The sequence below is a fragment of the Trachemys scripta genome, chromosome 3, assembly GCF_013100865.1.
Source record: "Trachemys scripta elegans isolate TJP31775 chromosome 3, CAS_Tse_1.0, whole genome shotgun sequence".
NCBI lineage: Eukaryota > Metazoa > Chordata > Testudines > Emydidae > Trachemys > Trachemys scripta.
The window spans coordinates 15,807,959-15,835,140 of NC_048300.1; the positions used below are offsets into that span (position 1 = coordinate 15,807,959).

The 27,182-nt window shown below is 40.8% G+C and overlaps 1 protein-coding gene across 11 annotated transcripts in view; it reads left to right on the forward strand.

Annotated features, from left to right (window-relative positions):
• The window catches only part of EHBP1 (EH domain binding protein 1), a 327,133-nt gene that overhangs the window by 217,858 nt on the left and 82,093 nt on the right, over positions 1-27,182 (forward strand). For all 11 annotated transcript variants that reach the window (XM_034764183.1, XM_034764182.1, XM_034764189.1 and 8 more), the window contains 4 exons: positions 8,445-8,623; positions 9,263-9,311; positions 15,911-16,825; positions 19,161-19,304. In XM_034764183.1, coding sequence (XP_034620074.1) covers positions 8,445-8,623; positions 9,263-9,311; positions 15,911-16,825; positions 19,161-19,304 — 1,287 coding nt within the window. The remainder of the gene's footprint in view (positions 1-8,444; positions 8,624-9,262; positions 9,312-15,910; positions 16,826-19,160; positions 19,305-27,182) is intronic.

Sequence of the window (27,182 nt, forward strand, 5' to 3'; positions counted from 1 at the left end):
TGATAATAAGCAATGCAAACACAAAATTCTTACCTCTCAGTTGAATGAGAGAAACTAAGATGAACAGGTATATGGAGATAGTTGTAAAGGAAGAAATATTGCAGCTGGAGGAGGGGGAAAACAAAGGTCTCTATTCACTGAGATCTACATCTGAGTGGGCCTGCATAAACCCTAACAACGAGCTGCTAGAGGCAGGGGTCAAAGTAGAGCAAAGTGTCTACAGCATCAGTAGGGAGGTGGGAAATGCTGGCTGGATGGAATGGGATTCCCTAATTCAGGGGTAGGCAACCTATGGCACGTGTGCCGAAGGCGGCACACGAGCTGATTTTCAGTGGCACTCGCACTGCCACCGGTCTGGGGGGCTCTGCATTTTAATTTAATTTTAAATGAAGCTTCTTAAACATTTTAAAAACCTTACTTACTTTACATACAACAATAGTTTTATGTATTTTAGACTTATAGAAAGAGACCTTCTAAAAACATTAAAATGTATTACTGGCACGCGAAACCTTAAATTAGATTGAATAAATGAAGACTCGGCACACCACTTCTGAAAGGTTGCCGACCCCTGTCCTAATTCAAAGCATTTCCTTAGCTGTGTCTTCCAACAGCAGCTCCAGTCCTAAAATAAAGCTTTCCTCAGTCAAATACCATGAAGGGGGAGGCAACAACAGTAACAGTACTTGCCCTCTCTTGGATCAAATCCTGCTGGGTGCAGTGTTTAAGTTCCATTTCCCTGTACCAGACCTAGTGAGTTTGGTCCTTCATCTGTAAAATATGAAGCTCTTTGTGTTTTAATACACAGAATCAGTGTCCTGGCCTTTAGCCCTTCTACAATTCCAACCTCTGAAGCCAAATTGCACCTTATGCAGGAAAATGTAATCCCTCCCAGGCCCCACCTCTGTAAGTGCCACATGTCGAAACTTTTTAAAGAGACAGCTATTTTAAAAGGTGTAGTGGGAGGATGCATGTGATGCATCTGACAAAGCAAAATTTCCATGTGCCTGGCTAAAAATAAAGATGGATGCATCCAGATCAGATTCGACTCTGGTTTTATTAACGACGTATTGAACCAAATTAACCACTCCTAATCTAAGCATGAAGCCTTGTCAAACTTTACCTGGACCCACGTGCACTGATCAGCCAATGAGGGGATGCTGGCGAGACCCACTCCGGGACTGGCTAGTGGTGTTCTAACAACACCTCAACCCAGTATGTCAGGCCTTCATGCATATGTGGCACCACCCCCTTTCCACTGTAAACTGAGAGGTCTTAACCTTCAGATGCTAGTATGTTTAAGATTCCCAGCACCTGTGCCCTGAGATTACTGTTATTTGCACAGCACCCATCCGTATAGCGCTCCCAGTACAGAATATTTAGATGTGAGTCAGCAAAAGAGAGTAATGACCAATAAGGGGCTTGAATAATGAAGGTTACAACAGTTACAACAGTTGCTTAGTTTTGTCATATGCTCTACTTGATGTCATGTGTCATCATCGAGGATTGTCTTGTGGGTATAAAGCATATAGTTTAAACTCTGAGCAGCACGCACATTATGTCTTGAAGAAGTACGTCGGCTCTAGATCCCAACAAGAGTGAAAGCTCACTGGAAGCACACACAACCCAACAACAACTTATCGGGGCCAAATTAGGGTGGAATATACCTTGCAATAAATTCCTTCTTAACCATCTATCCCATTTTCCCTGTATGTCACTAATCTGTACAGTACTGTAAACCAATGCCTTCTGCCCCTCCTGCAGATCAATATCATTTTGAAGACCATGGAGGAAGAGAGTAGAATCCTCAGCCATACATGATTCCTCCCGCCCCCCCCCCACGACTGAGAGGATGTGTTGTTCGTGCTATATACAAAAAGAGTTGTTTATATCATATCCCAGAGTCTTAGCATATACCGTACTATTTCTGCTTTCACTGTATTTTCCCAGGCTTGCTTTGAAAAAGCACTCTCCAACCTCCTGACCCCAAAAACATTTAGTTGGCAACTGAAAATCCATAAGAATGAAAATTATTTCACTTACGTGACTGACAGCCAACATTAGGCATGGCCTAAGGATTCCATCCCCCTGCTCACCTTCCAAATCTCTCCAGCTTCAAACATCACAGCCTCATGTTAAATTGGGCAGATGTCTGAATATTAAGGTTATGATTGAACATTGTATAGTTTGGTTGTGATAAAATTAAATCTGTTTAATACCACTTCTTTTGAAAAACAATTAAAAGCTTATGACTAAGCCTTTTAAGATAAAGTATATATTTTGTTTCATATCCATGATAGCTGTAGGCACATAACAGTCAGAAGAACAGGGAGCGTGAGGTGTAAGGTTTAAATGTCTGATGCTGGAGAAATCTGGAAGTTACTTTTATATTTACTATTAATCGCATGTGGGAAGTAAAAGTAGTCTTATGAAGCAGCTGAGTTGTGTAAATCCCTATAATCTGTTTAAGGGCAGGAGATCGGACATGTTTCTCCCCGTCCTGAGTACGGAAAGTTAAATGAGAGCAGAGATATTACCAGATACTTTGTAAAATATTTGACCATGACTTGTTCATGAGTGTGCTGGGCCTCTTTGACTACTGCTGTATGAAGTGCAAGTTGACAGATTTTATTAGGATTGTCACATAGCAAGAACCCCAAAAATTTGTTTTTAGAAAATGGTAACAATAAATATCAGATTGTGTACGGTAAGAATCTCTAATAGCTGAACAACGCTTTGATCAAAAAAGAGGGAGGAGAGCCTTTGTGTTTTGTTTGCGAACAGTAATATTTTGTTGACTTCAGGGCTGGTTCTAGGTGTGGGTGAGCAGGGCAGTCACCCTGGATGCCAACTTCCAGGGGATGCCAAACTGCTGTGCCGCTCCCCCCACCCCCCTGACTGTTTAGGGGTGGGGGGACATTTTCCACCCTGGTCAGCAAAATTGCTTGGGCCACTCCTTGGGTGACTTACCACTGTAGTGAAGAAAAGGGCCTGAATTGTGGCCCAGATTCTCAGCCCAGGCTGAGAGGTGCCCAGGCAGCCTGGGTTCTGGAGTGTGGAGAATGCAAAGTGGTTTTATTCCATCTTTGTAGTTCTTGGATTCTGGGGTTGCTATGAACTGGTTCAGCCCCTGGAGTTAGCTAGAGTACCCCTTGAGACCTCTAACACATGCGAGGGCTGCAACCAGGGCTTTGGAGTGGAGCACGGAGCCGGAGCACGGAGCAGCTCCAGAGCAGTGGAGCTGCAGGTTTTTGCCTGGAGCTGGAGCGGAGCACAGCTCCAAGGCCCTGGCTGCAACAATTCCAGCAGCCAAGAACAGTCAGAGCTCTGTGCACACTAGGTACAGCCCCATGACAGGAGCATAAAGGCTGTTACACGAGTCATATGTATCCTGGGGAATCCCTGCACCAGGGAAATTTCCAAGTGGGGAGAGCTGACTGTCAGAGCAATCTAGTGTAAAATCCTTCAAGTTTCCTGGCCACCACTCTGATTACAGAAGCTCCCTGCAGGCTCCTTTCCCAGGCCTTCTGCATAAGAGCTCTGGAGAGTTACTCAGCGTAGGGTTCCTCATTGGCCCTTTCTGGCTGTTCTTCCCATTCTTTAATAGCACACTCACTTCCAGCTCTGCTCTCACTGGAGTCTTCCTCACTGTCACCAGGCTGTCCTTTATATCTCCTAGTAGGCCTGGTTCTGAGTCACGTCCTTCCATCCCCAGATTTACTCCCTTCACCTGGGAAGGCAGGCTAAGCCTGGCACAGGTGTGGCTAAGTCCCAACCCCCTTAAAGGGTCAGCTCACCCTATGACATTCCTTAGAACAAAGGGCAACATCTACAAAGGGTCTTAGGCATCTAAATACCAGAGTTAGGTGCCTAAGTCTCAGATTTAAGTGCCACTGCAATCCACAGTACCCCCAGTTATCTGCTGCCTTACTCTATAGGTACCTAAACTCACTTGGCAACTACATTTTTGCTGTAAAAATTCCTTAGGTAGTTAAGTTTCTACCTCTGGGGGAATGCATATTGCTGCCTCAGGCAGGTGCTCAGATTCCTGTCTCGTGCCTAAGACCCAGCATGATCCTCAAACCAGGTGGAGATGGGTGTTCCCCAGCCTGCCTTGCCTACAGGGCCTGGTAGCTGGTGTTCTATGAGCACACTTCACTTCACACAAAATTGGGGGAAGGGGTAGAGGCTTCCTTTGCAGCCTTCAGCCCATTGGTTTGGATACACCCCTAACCACTGAACTATGGAATATTCTCATGTGGGTCTCATTCAAACACTTGTGTTGAAGCTGTTCCACTTTTTATTAAATAGTAATTGGGCCAGAGAAAGAGTCCAAAGGGTTAGGGCACTCACCTGAGAGGTGGGAAACCCACACTCAAATCTCTTCTTGTCACCAGGCAGAGGTGGGGAATTGAACCAGGGTCTCCTACATTCTGCATAAATACCCAAATTACTGGGCTGCCTCCACCTCCTTCCACTGGCTGTTTTGTGTGGAGTTAGATGTGTGCCACCACCGTTCTTACCAGAAATGAATTAGGCGCCTAAGGAACCTCCCAGAGAGCGGTTCCCAGCTGTGGATAGCAAACAGAACAGCCTGGACTTAGGCCACATCTACACTACCCGCCGGATCGGTGGGTAATAATGGATCTATCGGGGATCGATTTATCGTGTCTCGTCTAGACGCGATAAATTGATCCCCGAATTGACGCCCGTACTCCACCTCGGCAGGAGGAGTAAGCGGAGTCGATGGGGGAGCCACGGCGGTCGACTTGCTGCCGAGAGAACGGCCAGGTAAGTCGAACTAAGATACCTCGACTTCAGCTACGCGAATAGTGTAGCTGGAGTTGCATATCTTAGATCGATCCCCCTCCCCTAATGTACTTACGCCCTTACTTAAGCACCTAGCTCCAGGAGGGGGCGGGGCTTGAGACACATACCTCTTGTCAGCCTCCAGTTGGCTATCTTAGGCCGTTCCCTGCCTCACGTGCTGGCTTTTTTGTGTCCCATTCTCAAGCGTCTGTTTCCTCTCCATGCATTGTAGTGGGATCCTAGATACCTAACAAAGGGTTTGTGGATTCTGGTGATTTTCAAGGTGCCTAAACCTTAGCCATTGTGATGCTCAGCGCTGCAATGCCCAAGTCCCTTTGTGGTTCTGAGCCAAAATGATTATTCTGATACCTTGGAATGTTAAGACACCACCTAATATTAAACTGTTGCTCAGTCCTCTGTCAGAGAAAGCAACATTTGAAGATTTTGCTGCTGTAGCTCAAAATATTTACTAAATTCAACAAGCTGCAGATGAATGACCAAATCTAGCAACCTGTTTTGGCTGTGTGTGCTTTTTTTACAGGTATTTCCAAAATAAGCACAGTGAGCTTGAGTTTTGAACTTGAACTGATTGTGTGTGAGTGCTTGTTGGAGTGTATCGTTAAACAGGAAACAGCTCATTAGGTATTCGTTTTCTCCACCAGTAGTGTTCCCGTTAATCTTGTACAACAATGTGCATGCCAGAGATGTGCCACTGTTACTGATATTGCATTTATTTATTTAAAGGAAATGTTTTTCATGACAAGAGTTTTAAACAATTAAAATGAGCTTGCCCCCCTCTCCCAGGTAATTTCATAGTGTATGCTCATCACTCTGTTACTGTTTATATTTTCCCCAATATGTACTGATTTCAATGCCTTTATCACCGACTAAGTACCGAAAGCTCTGATGAGAGTTGTGTGAGAGAGACATATATACATCACAGGATTCACTTCACCCTCCTCCAAAATATTTTAAGGTGCTAAATCTGGATAAGAGAAAAGAATGGCATAGAATTTCTTCTTCATCTTGTTTCCATCTAATAATCTCTATGATTACAGCATACAATGCTAGTGTCTTTTATGCATTCTGGGGTGGGAAATCATTTTAGAAATGAGAACATAAATATAAGTTCAAAATCTTCCCACCCCAAGTGATTCCAATTTAATGAAAGTTTTCCTAGCAATGTATCATTTCAAATTTTAAATCCGATAACAGTACATTAATTTGTAAAGAATATGCTGAAATGTTAGATTTGGCCATAGGAATATGATTTAAAGGCGTAGTCATCGCTAACTATTTTAATACAATATAGTAATCAAATGAGTTAATTATTCAATGTATGTTAAATATCTGTAATTAAGGCACTTAAAAGGCAGTGTTGCTTAAGGTCATTTGACCAAAAAGATTCTAGATGTTGACTGGAATATTTAACATTTTATAGTGTGGAGAGTTTTAGCAATAAGTATACAGTGCTGAATGCTGTCTATCACTATCTATGTTAAAATCATATTAGTGTCATCAGGTCTGTGAAATTTACCTATGTAATATTAAGGCCTTATAGTTCAATCCAATAATAAATAGTTTCTAATATCCTGTCTGCAAGTTAATATTGTATGGTTTGGTAGAGGTATTTCTGAGTTTAAAATACTAAAATACAGTGTATCATTATAACAGTGTTATTACCATAATTTTATCATTCCCATTACTTAGGTGTATAACTATTTAGACCTCAAACATATTATTTTTTCATACTCAAATGCCAAAAGCTTGGGACTCTATGATGAAGAAAACAAAGTGATAAATTATAATCTATATTTGAGAGAGACCTAAACCCAGAATCTGATCTCAGTTACATCTGAGTGACCCTGGAGTAATTCCACTGAAGACTCTAGACAGTGATATCCGTCAGATCAGAATCTGGCCCGTGGTGTTGATATTTACAAAGTTTAAGAAATTATGTCAGATATTACCTCTTTTTCTCTCATTTTGTAAGCCTTTGTTGAGATGTTAATGCATTTAACCTAGAGAATGTTTGATGGAAGAGCTCCAGTTAGTTCACCCTGATTTAAACCGTTAGCTTAATTGAAAAACCCTTTGTGAATAATTATTCTATGCAGTCATTTGAATATTAAAACAAAATTGAAGTAAAATATAGATTTTGTGCACTCTGAATTAGCAGTGCAACTATAGTGCGCTATAATAATATAAATAATACGATGCTGCGGTGGGTTTGTTTATATAACAATGTATTAGTCTAACAAGTAATAAAAATGATAAATTACCTGCATGGTATTTCTATTACAGGTACTGTATGTTATCTTCCCCACAATTAGTAAAAACATAAATCAGATTGTGTGAGGTTGACAGTTTGAATTGTTTAGCACTGACATGCTTTAGTCAAGTGGGGGCATCATTGGTCTTTCACAAACAGGCAGCACAGACAGGGGATTTACTTGTTAAACTTAAGTGGCTGTGATATAGTGAATGACTTGCTCCCTTTTTACTTTAATTTGGAGGACCCAGAGCCTTAAGCTGAGCAAATGGCATGTTTGGTATATGTATAATTTTTTAATTACACAATATATTTTTTTTAAATGTGCTCAACTGTTTTTCTCAGTAGTGTCCTGGAGTTTTGGGTTTATGCCTGTTAACTTCATTTAACTCCTTTCATTATACGCAAGAACATTTTAAACTGAGAAGTCTTTTTGATGGGGAAATGTATTTTTCTTGAAAACATCAACTAGAATTAGTAATTACTTTTTTAAATTCAAGAAACTTAAGGACATTTTGATAAGATCAAAATACTTGAAATAAAATTCTCTATTGAATCCCAGATGTTGTTTCCTTGTAACTATTTCTCTGGAAAAGAAACATTATTAGTTAATATTGTTTGTCTTAAATCAGAACTAATCCAGCTTCAGCATTTGTGTTCTGAATCTTTTTTCCAAATAAACAGAGGGAAATAGGAGAACAAATGAAAATTGCTGTAATAAAGTCATTTTGCTGTGATATTTCATAAATGACACTACAATATCTTCCTGTCATTACATTTTATATAACAAAATATTTGAACATGAGACATACAGCTGCAAACTTTACACTTGAATGTATACAAGATTAATGTATTAAGTGTATGTCACACACGGAGACTTTGATCTTTGTGCTGCAATAGTAGATCACAAATTGTGCTAAACTTTGACCCTGATATGCTTTGCTTTTGATCCAGTCAGAATGTTGTCTTCATTAAAAGTGAAAGGGCTTGTGGGGATGCTTTTACATGACTGCATTTTGGAAAATCTTTTTAAGGGTGCATAACATAACACAGACTGTGCAATAGTATGCCTTAAGTATTTAAGCACTTGAACATGGTGTTTCCATTGGTACAATTCTTGGCCTGATTTCATATATAAGTTTAGAATTTTGTATATCTACATCCTTTAGAGGCAAGTGCCAAGGGCTAAGACTGAAGATAATAACTGACGATTTGTGTCTTTTGCAAGTTACAGTCATTATAAACTGACAGCTTTGAAGGACCTAAACTGACATCAAAGGATGCAGATCATCTAGTTAGGTCAATTAATGTTAATTCTCATCTTCCATTAAATTCTTTTATGTTTTTCTCTTTTCTTTTTTTCCAGCCAAGCCCAGTACCAAGTCCTGTTTTGGGGAGAAAGCCAAATGCTAGTCAGTCACTGCTTGTATGGTGCAAAGAAGTTACAAAAAACTATAGGGGAGTGAAAATCACCAATTTTACTACATCATGGAGAAATGGTTTATCTTTCTGTGCAATATTACACCACTTTAGGCCAGATTTAATGTAAGTCATAACATTCATACCATCACACTTACATTTTATATATGTGCGACAATTAAATGTACAGAAGAGTAAAACCACTGTTCACTATTAGGTCTTGAAATGTTTGTCAGTTTCATAATTTCCTTCTACAGGGCACCATTCTTTGTTGGAAAAGTCATTTACAAATGGCCAAACTTTATGACCTCCCTTGTTCCCCGCCAAAAACAATCCTTTCTCTCCTTCATATGATACGTTTTTCTTCTTCTTAATCTTATATAAAAAACTGACTTCAGGATGATTATGAAAATTGTGTTAGTGTTGAAATGAGATGAGACAAATAAGCCTGTAGCTCTTTGTACATTGACGACGACGGATTACCTCATGGTAAATTTGGTTGTCAAGGCCGGCCTCTAGTCCCTGCCTTAACTTCTCTTTTAGATGGAAGGCTTCAGGCAATGAAACATGAAATCGCTGGGGTTTATTTATTTATTTATTTATTTATTTAATTTTCCACGCTATTAGTTTTGTTGATTGAATTGCTGTGAAATTGCTAGTTACTGTAGGATATTATTGTATGTCAAATTTTTAGATTCAGTTTGTTTTAAAACTGCTGCTTTTATCAAATACTGTACATACCCACTGTGCCATTTTCCCCCTCAGTGACTACAAGTCCCTGAATCCTCAAGATATTAAAGAGAACAACAAAAAGGTAAGAACTGCCTGGAAAAAAAACCCACATAGCTTCAATTTTGCCTTCACTGCAGGTTTTTATTAATTTTGGGAAAGAGAGGTTGTTTTGTAAGGTCATAACTGCAGCTCACAGAAGGTATTCAGCCTCCTGTGGTTCAAATCGGATGCATTATTGACTCTAGTTTGTCATAGTCTTTAACATTCACAACAAGTGCCAGGTTGGCATTAGAGTTTAATATTTGTATGGCCTACATTAATGTAAACAGAGAGAGAGTTTTTGTGATCATTTCTATTTTTCTAATCAGCCGTTTAATTCAAAAAGAAATAGAAAATATTATTGTTCTAGAATTATTTGCTTCCAGACTTGTCCATTACCTTAAAAGAGATCATTGAGTTGGTCATAATCAGTGCTGTTTTACTAGTTTTTATATTTTTAAAAATAAAAGTCCCCACACACTTTTATCCAGCATTGTCAATAAAACTAGGCGGTACCGTGTGCTGTATTTTTTTATATTACACTTCATATTTAAGGGAAAAAATATTCTCAAACATGACTTTTTTTTTAAAAAGACTAAAATATTAATGAAATATTATTTGGTAGTGTACTGGGCCAAGGATTTTAATCCACTTTTACATTAGGTAATCTAATGCCCTTTTGATATAAAGATTATAAAGGGATGTTCTGAAACAACTTCAGTGATCTAAGTTCTAAGCATAACTCAGTTTAGGAGTTACAAGAAAACATTCTATTGCTGCTAGTGTCTTAGACTAGTTACACACTTTAATTTTCATCAGGTGCATGAGCTTGGCCTGAGAGGGATACATTTTAAAATGCTCATTTTCCACTTGATTCACTTATAATAAAATTATAACTGAAAATCGGTGCAAAATTGCTTTATTCTTACCTTGTCTTCTGGATACTATGATCTTATATTTTTAAACTCTTTTAAAAAAATATTCACTATAAGAAATGTGAAAAAATAAAATATCTTTTTACTAAACTATAGTATATGATGCTTTTGCACTGGAAATCTCTTTGAAGAATGTTGGACTGCATATACATTTGCATTCTGTAGAAGTGCTTGGTTAAAATTGCAAATGGCAGTGATATTTTTATGCATTCTGAATACTATCGCGTTGCCCAAAAAGCAGGTAATCATTAAAATAATGCTAAAGTGTAATAAATTATGAGGCATTTCTGGTCTGTTGCCATCTACCCTTGTGATTTTGGACAGGGACAGTGCATGCTTTGACATCGTTTTCATAATAATATGTGGGGTCTTGTGATGACCTAAGAGGATTATCTGTGACATCACAGAGCTTTCTATGACCATGTGATTTTAAACTTCAAGCTCCCGTGATTGTAAGGGCTAGTCAAGTAGTATTATAAAACGTAGATTGAATAGATGTTCTATTTTAAAAATGTTCTGTTAATGTGAAATCAATTATATCATCATTTTATTTATACAACTGTGATGACAAATGATGAGCTATAATGAAAACCTTTTAGCCAATCTCCCTAATAGTATATAATTCCCATTGCTAAAGAAATAATTGTTGTTGTTGTTGTGCAGTTTTTTTCTTTCATCACTTTGCAACTCTTTGCCTGACAGCTACATTGAGTATCTCAGTTGCTTCCTGCAGATTTATTTCCTGGTCTCACACAGTTCTGCCTGATAACCCTGTGTGCCCTTCATTGGAATGAATGCAGCTCTGGGAACAATGGCTGTGTATAAATTCCATGCAGATGTGTAACACATTTGACAATGACTCCTCCTAACCAATTAAAATAACATCTATGAATTAATAAGACAATTTTCTTGTCTGAAGCATCTCTTTTTTCCCTCTCCCATGCTGTAAATTGGCAGGGAAAAAGGGAAAAGGTTACTGACCATAGATGTAAAGGTTAACCTAGAGGAATATTCCTTTTAGAAGTGTTTGACCTTGTTTATGGTTGGTTTGTTTTCCTTGAAGAGGTAACTATTTTAGTGTAATTGCTGTGTATAATTATATATTGAAATGTAGTGTTATAAAAAGCACAACATCAGAGTTCCTATATAAACCAAGCTAATTATTTTCTTAATCAGTAAGCAGTGCCGAGTAAAAAAGGTATTTACCTGTGACATCTGATCTTGACCAATATGTCAGTGTGTTACATAATTGGGAAATGTTTAGAATACTGCCTGTGGTGTTGTGTTGAGGGATTGCAATTGGTGTCCATCAATCAACTTGTCAGGATATATCAATAAATAAAAAAAAACTTAATTAAGAAATAGTTAAGGTTGCAAGTGTATCAAATGTTGCCTAATGTGCAGAACATATATTATAATTTCTGTAGAATAATTTTTCTGTCTCCAAAAAATAAATTATTTAGTTCAGGGTGCATTAATATATTTCAGAGCTCCATGAGATTTCTGTTAATGCACTATGTTGACTGAGTATTAAGATGATTTTATTGCTAAAAGAGAAAATGTGATTATCTTTGGGATTATGAAATATGTAAGCTATATGAGAATAATTTCTCAACTAGCATAGAAAGGTATAGTTCCATCTAGTCCATGGTGTTTTACATTTACCTTAGTACTTGTAGACCTTTACCTATAATGTTGACCAACTAATACTTGTACTGTCTTGTTTTGTTTTTAATAAGTAAACACAAACTATATGTTAAAGTTACACTATATTGGAAATATAGCCCTTGATAAGGAATTGGCATTTTACAATCGCCTAGTAACATATTCTTCATTTCACAAATGATAAGGGGACTAAACTAGGTTTGGATGCAACTTCCACGGGGTTGAGAGTATGTGAAGTAGGAATGTATGGCCTGAGTGAAGTGGTTGCAACTTAACTGTTAGTTTCCCGATTGTTATATTTTTGAGAGGGTTTTATTAGGTTGAAGAATTTATGTTGTGGAAATTGTAATGTATTGTTTCATGTTAGATTGAGACACACTTTTAATTTCATTTCCTAACAAAGATTTTTGTGGACTAATTTCCAATTTTGTTGAGCATTAATGTATCTCTTACTTTAAGTATAATTAATGTGAAAAGGTTATATTATAAAGAGAAATAACTGTAAGTGAAAGTAATAAACATTTATGATTGACAGTTATTAATAAAGAAATGCAATGTAAAGATACATAAACACTATATTTTGATTGAAAATAGTAAACCAATATTTATTAATTATATTGATTAACTAATATTAAATTTCTCAAGTTAATTTGTACTCAAATTATTACTGCCTTATCAAAATAAATGACATCTTAAGGAAGGCAACAGTTTAAAATATCAAAGAAAATCCCCAAATTATGCAAAAACTCAAAAAAAAAAAAAAAAAAAAAAAAAAAAGGGGGGGGGGGGGAATAATTCCTTCCTGCCTTCATGGTAACAGCCACATTTTTATGCCAGGAATCCAAATTCATATATTTGCACAAGATCCTATGAACACTTACGCATATGCTTAATTTTAAACAGATGAGATGTCCGATTGACTTCAATGGGACTACCTGCATCTGTGCAGTAAAGCACATAGATAAGTGTTCGCAGGATTCAGGCCTTAGTTATGTGCATATTTAATAAAATGTATGTATGCCTACTTGCTTAAACAGAAGAATAACATTATACAATTTGAATAGCATGCAATACACTATAATTTTTTACTGTAATCTATCTGTTTGAAAATCAAGACTTTACTGGATTTTCTACAAAAGAAGAAAAAGAAATTTTAATACACTGGTATGTGAATATATCCACAACATGCAATTGTTATTTATAGAACTATCAGCAATCAAAAGTCTACATGACAACCTACATATTTATATTCAACGGGTTTTCCCCTCTGATCTCTGATTTTTCCCCCTCTAATGTTTTTCCATTTTTTAAAAGGCAACATTATGTCTACTTGTAGTAACTACATTCCACTGGGCATCAGGTCTCTTAGAAATCTAACTTTTCTAGTATAAATTGTAGCATTATATTATATAATCCATTTATTGTTTTAAACATTATGCAACGTAATGTCCTGTAGCTGCATTTTGGCCTTTACAGAATAGAATTCTTTGTTGTAAACGTGTTTGCTTGTGGAAACTGTGTGATTTGAAATTAATTATAGACATGAATCCATTGTCAATAATTATGGAAAAACAAATGAGCAAAAGTACACATTTTGTCCAGAATGAGAAAGAAAGGGAGTGTGAACCACTGGCAAACAGCAATCAGAAACTTCACTAAAAAGAGCAAAATTTAACAGATAATCCTTAATAATCCTAGATACATCAAGAATATGTTGTTGTTTTTTTAAAGCCACTGTTCAAAGTTAAATTTTTCTGCTTTAGTATTATTAAGTGTGAACCTTTCCCAACCTGCTCTAAAACACAGTCCACACATACATTTTGTAGAGTCGAAATTCACACACTTCCTGAGGTTTAGTTTTGTGAACTTAACTTAAACCACCCACCCAAATTCCTATTCCATGTTCCCTCTGTATTCCTACTTCTCTGTACTCCTGAGGTCTTAATTTCTTTTCTCCCCGTCCCTACCAGCGTCCTGCCCCCTTCCATGTTCTCTCTCCTCCTTCTCTTCCAGAGCTGCATTCCAAGACCAGGTACTATGCCTCTGTGCCAACCCTCCATGTGCTCTCCTAACCCCTACACCAGTGGTTCTCAAAGCCGGTCCACCACTTGTTCAGGGAAAGCCCCTGGCCGGTCACGCCAGTTTGTTTACCTGCCGCGTTTACAGGTTTGGCTGATTGCGGCTCCCACTGGCCGCGGTTCGCCGCTCCAGGCCAATGGGGGCTGCGGGAAGCGGCGCAGGCCAAGGGATGTGCTGGCCGCCCTTCCCGCAGTCCCCATTGGCCTGGAGCAGCGAACCACGGCCAGTGGGAGCCGCAATTGGCCAAACCTGCGGACGCGGCAGATAAACAAACTGTCCCGGCCCAGCAGGGGCTTTCCCTGAACAAGTGGCGGACAGGCTTTAAGAACCACTTCCCTACACCCAATCCATGTTACTTCCCAGCCACATTCTTCTCTCTCCTTCCCCCTGCTGATATCTCCCTCCAGTCCTCTACCAGACCCTTTCCTGGGCTCTTAGATCAACCTGGAATGAGAAGGCGTCTGTTTTCCATTTCATCTATATTTTTAAACATTGCTCTTTCTGCATCTAAACACAGTTCTCTTTTTATAATCAGCAACAACCTCCACCCCCCAGCTAACATTTCTAAAAGGCACTTCTCCTCAGCAAGAACAACAAAATCAAATTTAGAACTTCTAGGACCTAGCTCAAACCATCCGGGATACAATAAGCTAAAAAACATTAGGAACAGCAGATAAAGTGTCACCATATCATCATGTTAAAAAGCTGCTGTTATTTTTTAAATCAGCTTTTAACATGTTCCTTTTATTCAGAATATTTTTGTTATGATTTTTAGAACTTTAGAACCTGCTAGAAAAATGACCCTTTTTTATTTAAGGGGGGAGGGGAATAGAGGCAAAACTAGTGGAATTTTTAATGCTTTAACCCAAGTGAATCTAAAATAACCAACAGGATGTCTTTTTAAAGGCTTCCTGGAAACACAATATTGTCTTCCAGGGTTAGTCCAGGAGAGTAATAATTAATTGTAAATTGAGAAACAGCTTTAATTCTTCAAAACTAGAAAAACCTGATGCACCAACCATAGTCATTTAAAGGGCTAGCAGAAATAATACAGTGTGGTTTCACATATGTTGTAGTATCCAAGCTCTGTAGTGCTTTCAAACAGAAATGAAGTGAGAAATAAATTCACTATTCTCTTTATATAAGTTAAGTGTCAAGTAGATATTTTAGAAATACATTTCTGTGTTTAAACAATATGACTTGTACCTTGTATCAGGTAATCTAAGGTGTAGTTCATTTTGGTTATCTGGCTGTACTTTTTCATCAACACAAATCACTGCAATTACATGGCCAGTAGAAGGGAGAAGGTTGATCACCAATGATAAAGCCCAAGATGGATTAGTGTAGTGTTTCTTTATATCTTTGTTCCTTATCTTAAAAACCCATCCTTAGTTTTTTTTTTGTTCCAACTCTTACACTTTTTTTTAATTTGCTTGTTTCCTGCTTCTTGAGTGAGAACCATTTAAGATGTCAATAGATTTTGTTAATGAAAACTGAAAAAAAAAAATTTAGGTTCCACTTTCACACACATCCATTTGTTCATGAATGTGTCTATTATATTCGGAGTAATGTCTGTCGTTTTTACTATAGCATGACAATATATTAAAAAGCAATGCCATGTTTTTATTCTCTTGATTTAGGTTCCTGTGGAGATTCTTCTGTGTAGAATCTGTCAAGAAAATTGACAGGTTGTGCAATAACAGACTTATGGACAATATATTAAAACTAGGCTTATACAATGGCAAATACAAAACAGCTAATTCACAACTATATTACTCCATGGCAGCCCGTAGAGTAAAATAACAGTATCACAATGGTGAATCAGGCCCACAGACTTTCCTGCAATATCTGATATTTTTAGCTGTTTTGTTTTTTCAAATGAAACTTTCAATTGCCATTTTTGAGTTGTTATGCTATGTGATGAAATTACTGTATTGTAATCCCTGCTTTGTTTATTTTTAAGGCATATGATGGGTTTGCCAGTATAGGAATATCCCGATTGCTGGAACCTTCTGACATGGTTTTGTTAGCAATTCCTGACAAACTGACCGTTATGACTTATCTCTATCAAATAAGGGCACATTTCAGTGGCCAAGAACTAAATGTGGTTCAGATAGAGGAGAACAGTAGTAAAAGCACGTATAAAGTAGGTAACTATGAAACGGACACAAACAGTTCTGTTGATCAGGAAAAGTTCTATGCAGAGCTTAATGATCTGAACCGAGAGCCTGAACTGCACCAGCCTGAAAGTGGTTTGGCAGACTTCGTTTCGCAGGATGACTCTGTATTTGTAAATGACAGTGGTGTTGGAGAATCAGAAAGTGAGCATCAGACACCTGATGACCATTTAAGCCCAAGCACAGCTTCCCCTTCTTCTCGCAGGACTAGAAGTGACACTGATCCACAAAAATCCCAGCAGAGCTCTGGAGGGACTTCTGGATCTGAAGAGGCCAGGAAAAGTGGCAGTGCAGATACAGCACAGGGACAGCCTTTGCTGGGAAGGAAGAAACTGCTGAAAGTCGACACTTTGGACTTGAGTGACTTGCCACATGTCAGTGATCAAAAAAAAGATGAATCTCCAACCGTTGTTTGTGAAGACGCTGACAAGAAAAGACACCAGAGTTCAGACAGTACCATTAGTTTCTCAGAGCAAGAAAAGCTGCGACATACAGGATCCACAGAGAGCAGGAGATCAGATCCTGGCTCACCTGTCAAAAAAACAAGTTTATCTCCCACTTCTAAAGTTGGATACTCTTATAACAAGGATGCAGATCTTACAAAGAAAAAACATGCTTCTCTGAAGCCAATAGAGACCGATTCTGACACTGACACCAGAACGGTTATAAATCACGCAGATCAAACTGCAAAAACTGCACAGGTAAGAAATTTGAACTTTATGTATACATAAACAAACAATGTGTAGTTGAAACAAAATGGGGTTACTGTTCAAGTTAATTTCTATGCAACGCCTTTATAATTCATTGTGTCTTTGACAGGTTAGGTGGAGTTTGGGTTTTTTTTATTGTCTGACAAACCAGATATTCTTACTAGCTGAATACTTGGAAAGAGCATGTGATGTTGAAAAGAGCTATGAAAAAAATCCATAACTCTTTTTATAGGAATTATCTTACTGTTAATCTTTTCTCCCTTTCCAATTAAAGTAAATAAAATTGTATTCTCAGCCAGCTAAAGGAATTTTTGCTATTGATTGTGGAACCCCCAAGCTTTTTTTGTGACTATTGCATGCTGAAGCATTAAATGAAAAAAGGTATTCATCCATTGATTCATATGCAACAGTGTACAGTTTCTAAACTTTTGAATGCTTCAAAATATACCAGGAATATTTTAAATCTTATCTGAGAAGTAGCATGGCCTAGTGAACTGAACCCACAACTGTTAGCAAGGAACTTGTGAGTTCTAACTCTGGCTCTGCTGCTGATGCTCTGTGCAGCCTTGAGCAAGTCATTTAACCACTGTCTGTTTTCACATCTGTAATATGGGGATAATACATACATATCTCCCAAGGTTATTGTGAGGATTAATTGACTGATATTTGTACAGTATTTTGAAGACATAAAGCATTACATAAACGCTGGCATTATTTTTATGTCTTTCCCTGTATCCTACTAAATCAAATCAGTCATACAAATATTTCTAAAATGTTATCAACCTCGTATTCAAGAGAGAGAAATCAGGCCCATAATTTTTTTCCTGAGGACAACTTTCTTTGTTTTTAGCTTTCTTTTGATTAGTTTCCATTAGCTGTGAAAAGAGATGTGTGTGGCTAGTCTGCCGTATTGTGCATTGGTTGAGATGGAGCAGTGTTTTACATTTTCAGGACCCCTTTTTCCTTTCACAAGCAAGTGTGACCTGAATACGTTTTAATTTAAGAAATTTGGTACTTATATTGAACACTACTACAGTGATGTGGACATAAAAGAGCTGGCTAGATGGACAGACAGGCATGTTTCTTACGTTTACACAGAATATTGCACTGTGGTTTTTTACATGCTCACTCTCTTTTACAAGTTAGGTAAATAGCTTTTCTTTAAAGGAGATGATTTAGACTAGGATCATCTTCTGAGACCCAGGTGCAGCTCTCTTCCTGCTTGTGCAGAAGGGAGAAGTGGCACAACTGCAACTCTACTGTAAACTCTGCAGGAGCCCCAAACACCACCCCAAAAGCAGGGGAACCTCATGAAGTTTTCTGGCAACTCTTCCCCTATGAATTGATTTCTTAATGGGAGGGAGTGATCTGGCCCACAGAAAATAGCATGACAGGTAGAGCCTGTGTGTCTTCTGTACTGACATTTTCAGTGCAAGGGGGAAATACGCTAAGAAGGATGAAGGGATGGCTTATGGGGGCCTTCTAGGGTAGTTAATCCTTTTGAGTATTTGTACCAGTTAATCAAACTTAAAACCTCAGCTGTACCAGCCACAGTCTTTTCCAGAAAAACAGCACATAAACCTGGCTGTTGCAGGAACACATCCTCCAAAGCATGATGGCCCCAGCTCTAGCTCATATATAGGCCTTCTTTCCAGGGCCTAAAAACATATGAAGGGCCATGTCCCCAGGGTCTTCATTTCAGGAGTCACATAACTGGACAGAGTCAAAGAGTCAGGGTTATGCACATATGCACTTATAACTGTTCCAGTCAATCCATTGTGCCTACACAGAGCTCCTCGTACTGTTACTTCTACTCTGAGAGGTAATCAGTTGTGCAAATGGAAATAAGAGACTTTCTTCTGACTGTTTGTAGCTAGAATCCAGGCACATGTTTTTGCTGTTTTTGCAGCTTGCGTATGGGCCCCTTTATGGGACGGAAGCGGAATTATACCAGCTGTCAGTAGCCAAGGAAGAATTACATTTACATACATATTTTAAATAGTTAAATACATAGTGGATGTAAAATAGGTTCCATCTAGCCCGTTCATTTTTTTTCCCGACAGCTCTAATTTTAAGGTATTAAATGTTGATCGAAAATCAGTGAAACTCTGTTTACGTCATAAAGGCCTGTGAGGTTATTTTTTTAATTTTACATTTTTATCATCTTTATTTTCCATTGCTGTAGAATTTTATGTCACCTCATGAAGCTGTAATCCTCTGAATCCTGACTTTTATTATTTAGGCAGGCTCCTGGCTATTAACTACTCTATCAGTGTTAAATATGGTGGAATTTCTTTGCCATTAATTCTACTTCTTTATTTTTAAGCAACGAATGTTGTCAAGACAAGAAGAACTTAAAGAACGAGCAAGAGTTCTTCTTGAGCAAGCAAGAAGAGATGCAGCTTTAAAGGCAGGGAATAAACAGATAACCAGTACTATCACCCCAGCCCACGCTAAGCAGCTAAGCGATGTAAGCAGTGTTCGCCGTCATGGCAGTTAACATAAGAAAATATTTTAATTCATCTTACATGTTTATATTTTAATTGGTTTGGTAAGCTAATTAATTTTTGTTCGGTCAAAAAGTAAATTCTGTGGGGGCAGGTGCCCACAGGGAATATTTTTTCCACAATAAATCTCCCAATCCTTCAAGGTGCTTTGTACCATCAGGTCTTATTAGCACCTGACTCTCCCTCTGTTGAAGACTTCATTGGAAGTGCTCTGAGCACGGTATAGGATTGGCACCATTGTGTCTAAATATTAAGACACTAGTGGGATGAAAAGCAAAACTACCTGTTAAATTATAGCATAGTGTGTTACACTGTTTTTACTGGTGTCCTTTTATCCTAAGAATGAATTATGTTGGTGACATTGGAAAGTGTAGCTCTGCAAACTAGGTTCAGTGTGGAGGCAGCTGCAGCGACTCGTTGCCCCACCAGTAACCTCAGTGGTGACCTGGAGGGGACCATTCTCTCTGAAGATTAAAGCTAACTTAATTTTTATGCAAATCTTTTCAAAGCAGAGATTGCCTGTTGTGTCAGATTATGTGCAGTAATTTTGTGATTCTAGCCATTGTGTATTAGAGACTGAACTGATACCACAGCACTTGTTTCACTAAGAACTTCAGTCTGACTAAATTATGATGACTATGATAAAGATTTTGAATCATTCACTGATTCACACCATTAATAGTCTGATCCTCTTGGTCAAATTCTGCCTTTTGTTTTGAGTGAGATTTCACAAACATAAGTGAATTTAGAATTTGGCAAATTTTGTTCTCTGAGCCATCCTGATTCTGCAGTTATAAGTATTTTTTTTCTTAGAAAATGTTTTTTTCTTTCCCAAAAAACTAGACTTTTTTTTACTAATTTTTCTTGAAAAGAAAAAAGCTCGAGCCCCATTTACATGGCGAGAAGATGTCTGAATTTTTTTATTTTTTGCAAATGAGTTTAAAGTATTAAATGTTACTAGAAATTTCACCTTCATTTAAAAAAATACGTTTTCTCAATAGCTCAGACTGCATTATAGAAAAGGTATTATAAGAAGCTCAAGTAGTGATGCCTAGTTAAGGTTACTTGACACTTTTTATTGTAAGACCATGTTTTCAGTTCCATATACATTTTCCAAACTTTAATCATTTGGGCTGAAATTTTCCATGCTAGGTGCCTATATTTTTTCGGTAAATTTCGGGGGGGAAACCGCTTAGCTGTTTCTCAGAACAAGGCTAAGGGAAAATACGTTGTTTTGTTCATGTTAAAAAATTCTTACAATTCTTACAACCATTTCATTGAGAAGCTCTAGCCCTGAAGCAGGAATTTGAAATTTGATAGGAAGGTTACACTGGTATCAGGGGTGCTTTTGGCCATCCCCATAAAAATCTACCCAAATCTGGCCAAGTTATGAAACACTGGGAATATCAGTTCACACATGTTCAGGAGAAACTTTGTTAGTGTTTGGCAGCTAAATTCTCTGAAGATTCCATCTGTACAGAGCATGCTTAAGCCTGGGACTGCAGGGGCTTAGAAGGACTTTCTGGGTATGTCTACACTGGAATAAAAGACCCACGGCATGTCTACGGCTGGTTCAGGTCAGCTGACTTGGGTTTACAGGGCTCAAACTGTGGGGCTAAAAATTGTGTAGATGTTGAGACTCAGGCTCAGGGACTCTGTCCCACTCATGGGGTTGCAGAGCCCAGGTTCCAGCCTGAGCCCCAACGTCTACGCTACAGTTAAACAGCCCCATAGTCTGAGCCCCGCAAGACCAAGTTAGCTGACAGGGGACAGCTCCAGGTGTTTCCTTGCAGTGTAGACATACCCTTTGTGCAATTGCAGCTCTTGCTAGCAGGGGCCACTGTGCACACGTCACAGGAACTGAAAGATGGAATATTGTCTCACCTGTGCTCTCAGTGCTCCTTCTAGCAGGTAGCAAGGAGGAGGAAAAGGAGGAAGCCACCCCACTGGATTTCAGAGAGGAGAGGAGTCAGGGCTGGGTGAGTGACAAGCAGCGAGATTAGGATGTGGAGCAAGTGGAAAGTGGGGAACTCTGCCTGGAGACGTAAAGCAAAGAGGGATTGGAAACAGGACCTAGAGCCAAAGAGCCACTCCTCTGTTGAGCTCCATCTTCATCATCTGGTGGATGGCCTTCCTTGATGAGGTGGCCTTGCGATGGAGCCACAGATGGGGTATGTGAAAACAAGGCAGGGTAGGGAAAAGTGCAGCCAGAACCTCAGCAGGCAGTTTTGAAGGAGTCCGAAGACGGGCTGCAGCCTGACACACGCTACACAGATGTGCAGCAGGTTTCCCTCTGACTGCAAAAGGAGCAAGTGTTAGGAGACTCCATAAACCACATCCACCATGCTCACAGCTCTGAGGAGGAACCACCAACTGATATCCCTGGCAGGCTGTGGGACTATAATGGAGAATAGGCTGTCCCACGAGGGTGAGGAAGTGGGTGGTATGGAGCACTAGCATGTAGAGATATTCACAGTGTGCGATTTGGAGATGGGCTGGCTAGATGGCATTCACTCTGCTCAGGTGATACATATGGGGAAGCTGGGGAGGCTCATGGGGCAGAGGCCCGATGATCCAGAGGGACAGGGGCAGGACAGGCTCAATAAAAGTGAGAGAAGCAGGAGGCAAGGCTGCCCTCACTTCCTAGAGCATATGATGGGGGATGTATAGGGTGAGCAATACTTGCATTGGCCAGTTACCACAGGGTCCACCCTGTCCTTCTGACCATAGTCCATGAGGTCTCAGTCTCTGGTCACACCATTCTCCAGCATACAAAGGGGAACTCTACCACATGCACATGAAGGTGTGGGTTGTGTAGCAGGGCTACAGTGAGGAAATATTTCCCCTCAGTGGCTGCTATGGACCTGGTCACTGAAACTAGTTTCCAGTTCCTGAGGAGGTCCTGGTAAAAGACTGGCAGCTCAGGGTGCTCTCAGGGAAGACTTCTTGGATGGAAGTAAAAGCTATCTGTTGTTCATAACGGAGTCCTGGGCAGCTGTGGAAGGTGTGTACTACTTGTGGTTACTGGGGGATGGTGCTAAAGGCCCTCTCAACCAAGGAGGGAGGAGCCATTGAACCCAGGCCACAAGTGAATATTGAGGACAACAAATGAAAAAAACAGGAATGGGAGTGAATGGTAAAAGTTAAAGATCAGGGATCCAGAGGGTGACACTGAACAGAGAACCCCAGACAGGACCTACTACTCTTCAAAGGTGTCTAAGGAGTCAGTGGACACCGCCCAGAGGAACTCTGCCTGGAGGTGTAACCATGTGAGGGACCAGCAGGGCCGGCCATAGGGCCAGGCAAACGGGGCCCACGCCCGGGGCATCACAAGGGGCTCGGGCTTCCTCTGGCTGGCTGTGGCCGGACTCCTCTCTTCTCCGGCCCCTCTCCCGCGCTGGGCGGATGGGCTTCTCCCTGACCCCAGCCCCCTGGCCCCTCCCTCCCTCGCTCCTAACCCGGCCGGCTGAGGGCTCCAGCTCTGCCCCAGCCCCAGGGAGCCCAGAGCGGCACGGCCAGGGCCAGTCACCTGCGGTGCTACCCACCACTCGCTGCCTGGAGCGGAGCCGAGTCCCTCCCTGCCTGCGGCCCTGTGCCGTTTGGTCTCCGGCGGGGGCCGGCCGGGCCAGGGCCAGGAGGAGCAAAACATCCATGTGAGTGACGGGGGGGGGAGCCGGGCCGAGTGGGGGGGTGGGACTTAAAGTGACAGTGCACTCACTGTCTCTCAAACTTCCCTAACACACAGACACACACACACACACACACACACAGACTCGCACTCCCCAACACACACTCTGTCACACAATTCCCCAACACGCAGTCTCACACACACACACACACACACACATACACACACAGGCTCTCTCTCTGTCTCTCTCTCACACACACATACACACACACTCTTGTATTATTATTGTTGCTATTACTGCTTGGTACTTCCTGTCATAATGCTCGTGGTGAGCCAGGAGTGGCTAGAGGCTGCAGGAGGGCCGTGGGCTCTGGCAAGATGCAGCCCCCATGTGAGAACGTGAAGCCTGCCTTGAGCCGCAGGCCAAGTGCCAGGCACCACAAGTCACTGCAGCAGCATAGAAGTGTGGCAATACACCATATACCATGCCACCCTTACTTCTGGGCTTCTGCTGACAGTGGCCTAGGAATTTGCTATATGTAGCAGTTACTCATTGTGACATTATCTGATTAAAACATGACCATGTAGATCATTGCTGCAACCACTGTTATATATTTGCAACAAACCTTGTACAAAATGTGGCAAGTAAGAGGTCTATGAAAAGGTTATGATTTACTGAATATGTTTATGCTCTTTGTATGCACGTATCATTTTTGTATTTGAAGTTAGGAGTATTGGCTCTATACCTGTATTTCAAATGTTTGCTCCTGGGGTAAAGCCCACAAGGTAGTTATCCAGCACATCTTGAAGAGACTAGTCAAAGTAAGTGGCTCATCAAGGGACACTTAACTCACAATAGACCATGGGAGACGCCTATCTACATTGAATGGACTTTCCTGTGGACATTCCATATGAAGTATAGGTAATGGCCCGGAGGTGATGAGGGGAGGGGAGCCCAGGGAACCCAAGAGCCCATAGGAGCTGCGGTGATGGGGGTGGGGGGAGCAGAATATAAATTTGGCCTGGGCACCATTTTCACTAAGGCCGGCCCTGGGGACTAGAAGTAGGCCCTACAGTCACAGAGCATCCTACCCCCACGCCCAATCCAGCTTCCTCCTCCTGGTATCGTGGATGGCCATCTTGGCCAGCACCAGGAAAAGGTTGACAAGGAGGTCCTGTAGCTTTGTGGGGCCACAGATGGGCTGTGCATAGATCAAGAGGTATGGGGGAAAGTGCAGCCAGGAGGTTCTAGAGGAGCCGGAAGAGGGGCTGCAGCCTGACGCACTTCACATAGATGTGTGCCAGGGTCTCAGTCTCACCACAGAAATGGCAGGTGTCAGGGGGGTTTGTGTGCTGCACTAGAAACACAACAGGGCTTACAGCTCCATGGAGGAGCTGCCAGCTGATATCCCCGGCAGGCTGTGGAACCAGAGTGGAGTACAGACTGGCCCACCAGGGTTCCCTGCCCTCCACAGGTGGCAGCTGGTCCTGCCAGTTGGTGTCAGGGCATGACACAGGGGCGAGGAAGTGGATGGTGTGAAGCCCGAGCACATGCAGATGTTCTCTGGGTGTGGTTAGGAGGTAGGCCGGCTGGATGGCGTTCAGCTGGCTCAAGTGGCATGTCAGAGGCAGTCAGGGAGGCTTGAGGGGCAGGAGCCTGATGACAAATTCCAGAGGGCAGGAGTGATGGATGGGCAGGGAGCACCCACGGGACCTGCTTGAAGAAAGCAAGAGAAGCAGGAAGCAAGGCTGCCCTTACCTCCTGGAGCACATGACAGGGGTGGGCAGCCCCATCCACTGGCTACATGCCACAGGTCCATCTGATCATGGTCCAGGAGGTGTCTGAGTCTGGTGATCCAGCCAGGGCCAACTTCCAGCATACCCAGGGGGACTCCACCACCTGCACCCTAAGGTGTGGATTGTCTAGCACGTGTTCGCCTAGGAGGTCCTCCCCCTCAGCGGCCACTATGGACCTGGTCGCTGAAACTAGCTTCCAGATCCTTGAGGAGGTCTTGGTAAAAGACCGTCAGCTCAGAGTGGTCTCGGGGGAGTCCTCTTGGATGGCGGTAAAAGAGCTATCTGATGGTCATATTGGAGCCCTAAGAGGGTCTGGAAGATGCGTACAGAATGAGGTAGCGGACTGCTGGAAGAAAAAGGATGGCCATGATTAAGGCAGTGGAATGCTGCCCTTGAGAATTGGTTTCTGCCCCTGCTTCTGTCCCAGAGTTCCTGTAGAACTCTGGGCAAGTCACTTAAAGCAAACTTTACACAGGTGGTCACTAATTGTGGTTTTCTCATTTTCTGGGTGCCTGACTTTAAGCACCTGGGGTCTAGTTTCCAGAAATTCTGAGCACTCACTATTGCAGCTGAAGTCAATGAGAGATGTGCTGAAAACATATAAAGTGCTATGTAATGCTGTGTGCTCAGAAAAATCAAGTTAAAGGCACTTCAAACTGGTCACCCATATCTAAGGCACAGTTTTAACTTTACTTTCTCACTGCCTCAGTTCCCTATCTGTAAAATGGGGATAATAGTACCCCCTTACCTCACAGTGGTGTTCTGAAGATAATTAAAGTTTGTGAAGCATTCAAAGGCTATACTGATGAGCACCATAGAAAAGGCCATGAGGAAATGTGTAATTTTGCATTCAGAGCAGTGTATTATAGTGCAGTAAATAAGGCGTAGGGCCACAAATTGAACAATGATGATAAAATGAATATTAAATAGCTGCTTATTCCGTGAGCACTGTCCATCCTGTGTACTGAATGAGACGGGACCTGTGGAAAATAGTAGTGTGTGATCATGTAATTAAAGACTGTATCATAATGCATACTAAGGAGGCTGAATTAAGGTTGCATAAGAAAACTTTGTTATGGGATTTTCTAGCTTTTGAGTGCTTGGCGTTGTAATCTTAACATTCTTTTAATGTGGTGTTTGTACACTGTGTGTGTGTGCGTGCACACACCCATATATATATAAGGTAAAGTATATTCATATATTTGCAAGATCAGCAGGTGACTTCTGGAAGGGCAGAGCTTCTCTCTTTCTCTAACCCATTTGTTGTGAGCCCATAGCCAGGCATCTAGTTATGTTTTAGTGATGGTACACTGATTTACACCAGGCCATACACCATTACTTTATTAGCTTCCTGAAAAAATGCTTTGGATAACGCAGATTATTTTTTCTCTGATATCTGCAGTTTTTTGCAGTTTTAAGTAGATATAGAATCATAGAATATCAGGGTTGGAAGGGACCTCAGGAGGTCATCTAGTCCAACCCCCTGCTCAAAGCAGGACCAATCCCCAGACAGATTTTTGCCCCAAATCCCTAAATGGCCCCCTCAGGGATTGAACTCAGAACCCTGGGTTTAGCAGGCCAATGCTCAAACCACTGGCATTAATACTAGCAGTAAGGAGGAACTTTCAGCCTGGCATCTTTGGTTTCATATTGACCGGAATGTTAGGTGTCAGTATTCCAATTGAATGGAATAAAATCCAGTTTCTAATCCAACTCCTACTCAGGTCAGTAAGAACCTTTTCACGCTTTGGAGTTGGATTGGGTCCTTTATTGCTGATTTTCAAGAAAAGAAGAGGAAAAAATGTTACAAAATACTTCATGGCCAGTTTTCAAAACTGACTAGTGATTTGAGGTACCACAATTTTTGGGAGCCCAAACTGAGACAGATAAAAGGGGCTTGGTTTTTCATATGGCGGGTGCTCATTTTTTTCCTGAAAATCAGGCTCCTTTAAAGTGTTGCAAGTTGGGCATCCACAATGGGGATTGGTCCTGCTTTGAGGAGGGGGTTGGACTAGATGACCTCCTGAGGTCCCTTCCAACCCTGATATTCTATGATTCAATCTTTAGTCGCTTTTGGAAAATCTTGGTCCATGTACTTTATTCTAATATTTGTAGGTTTCATCTCAGCACTATAAGTGGCATTTTTTAAAGTAAACAACTGAGTACTATGTATGTACCTTTGGCACACTTGATCTTAACAAAAAAGAGAGAATTGCCAAGTCCATTCAGTGGTCATAAACTAATTTCATTTGCATTACCCCTGTCAGGTATTTGCTGTTCTGATTAGGTTTGGTTTAAGTCCTTTTTAAAGAAAAGGGAAGACTAGTTCTCCACTATGCATGAAGTAAATACCTCGGACCCTTTCACTCGCCAAACCTTTCCCTTCCCAAGGTGGAGCCAGAATTGTGTTGTTTAG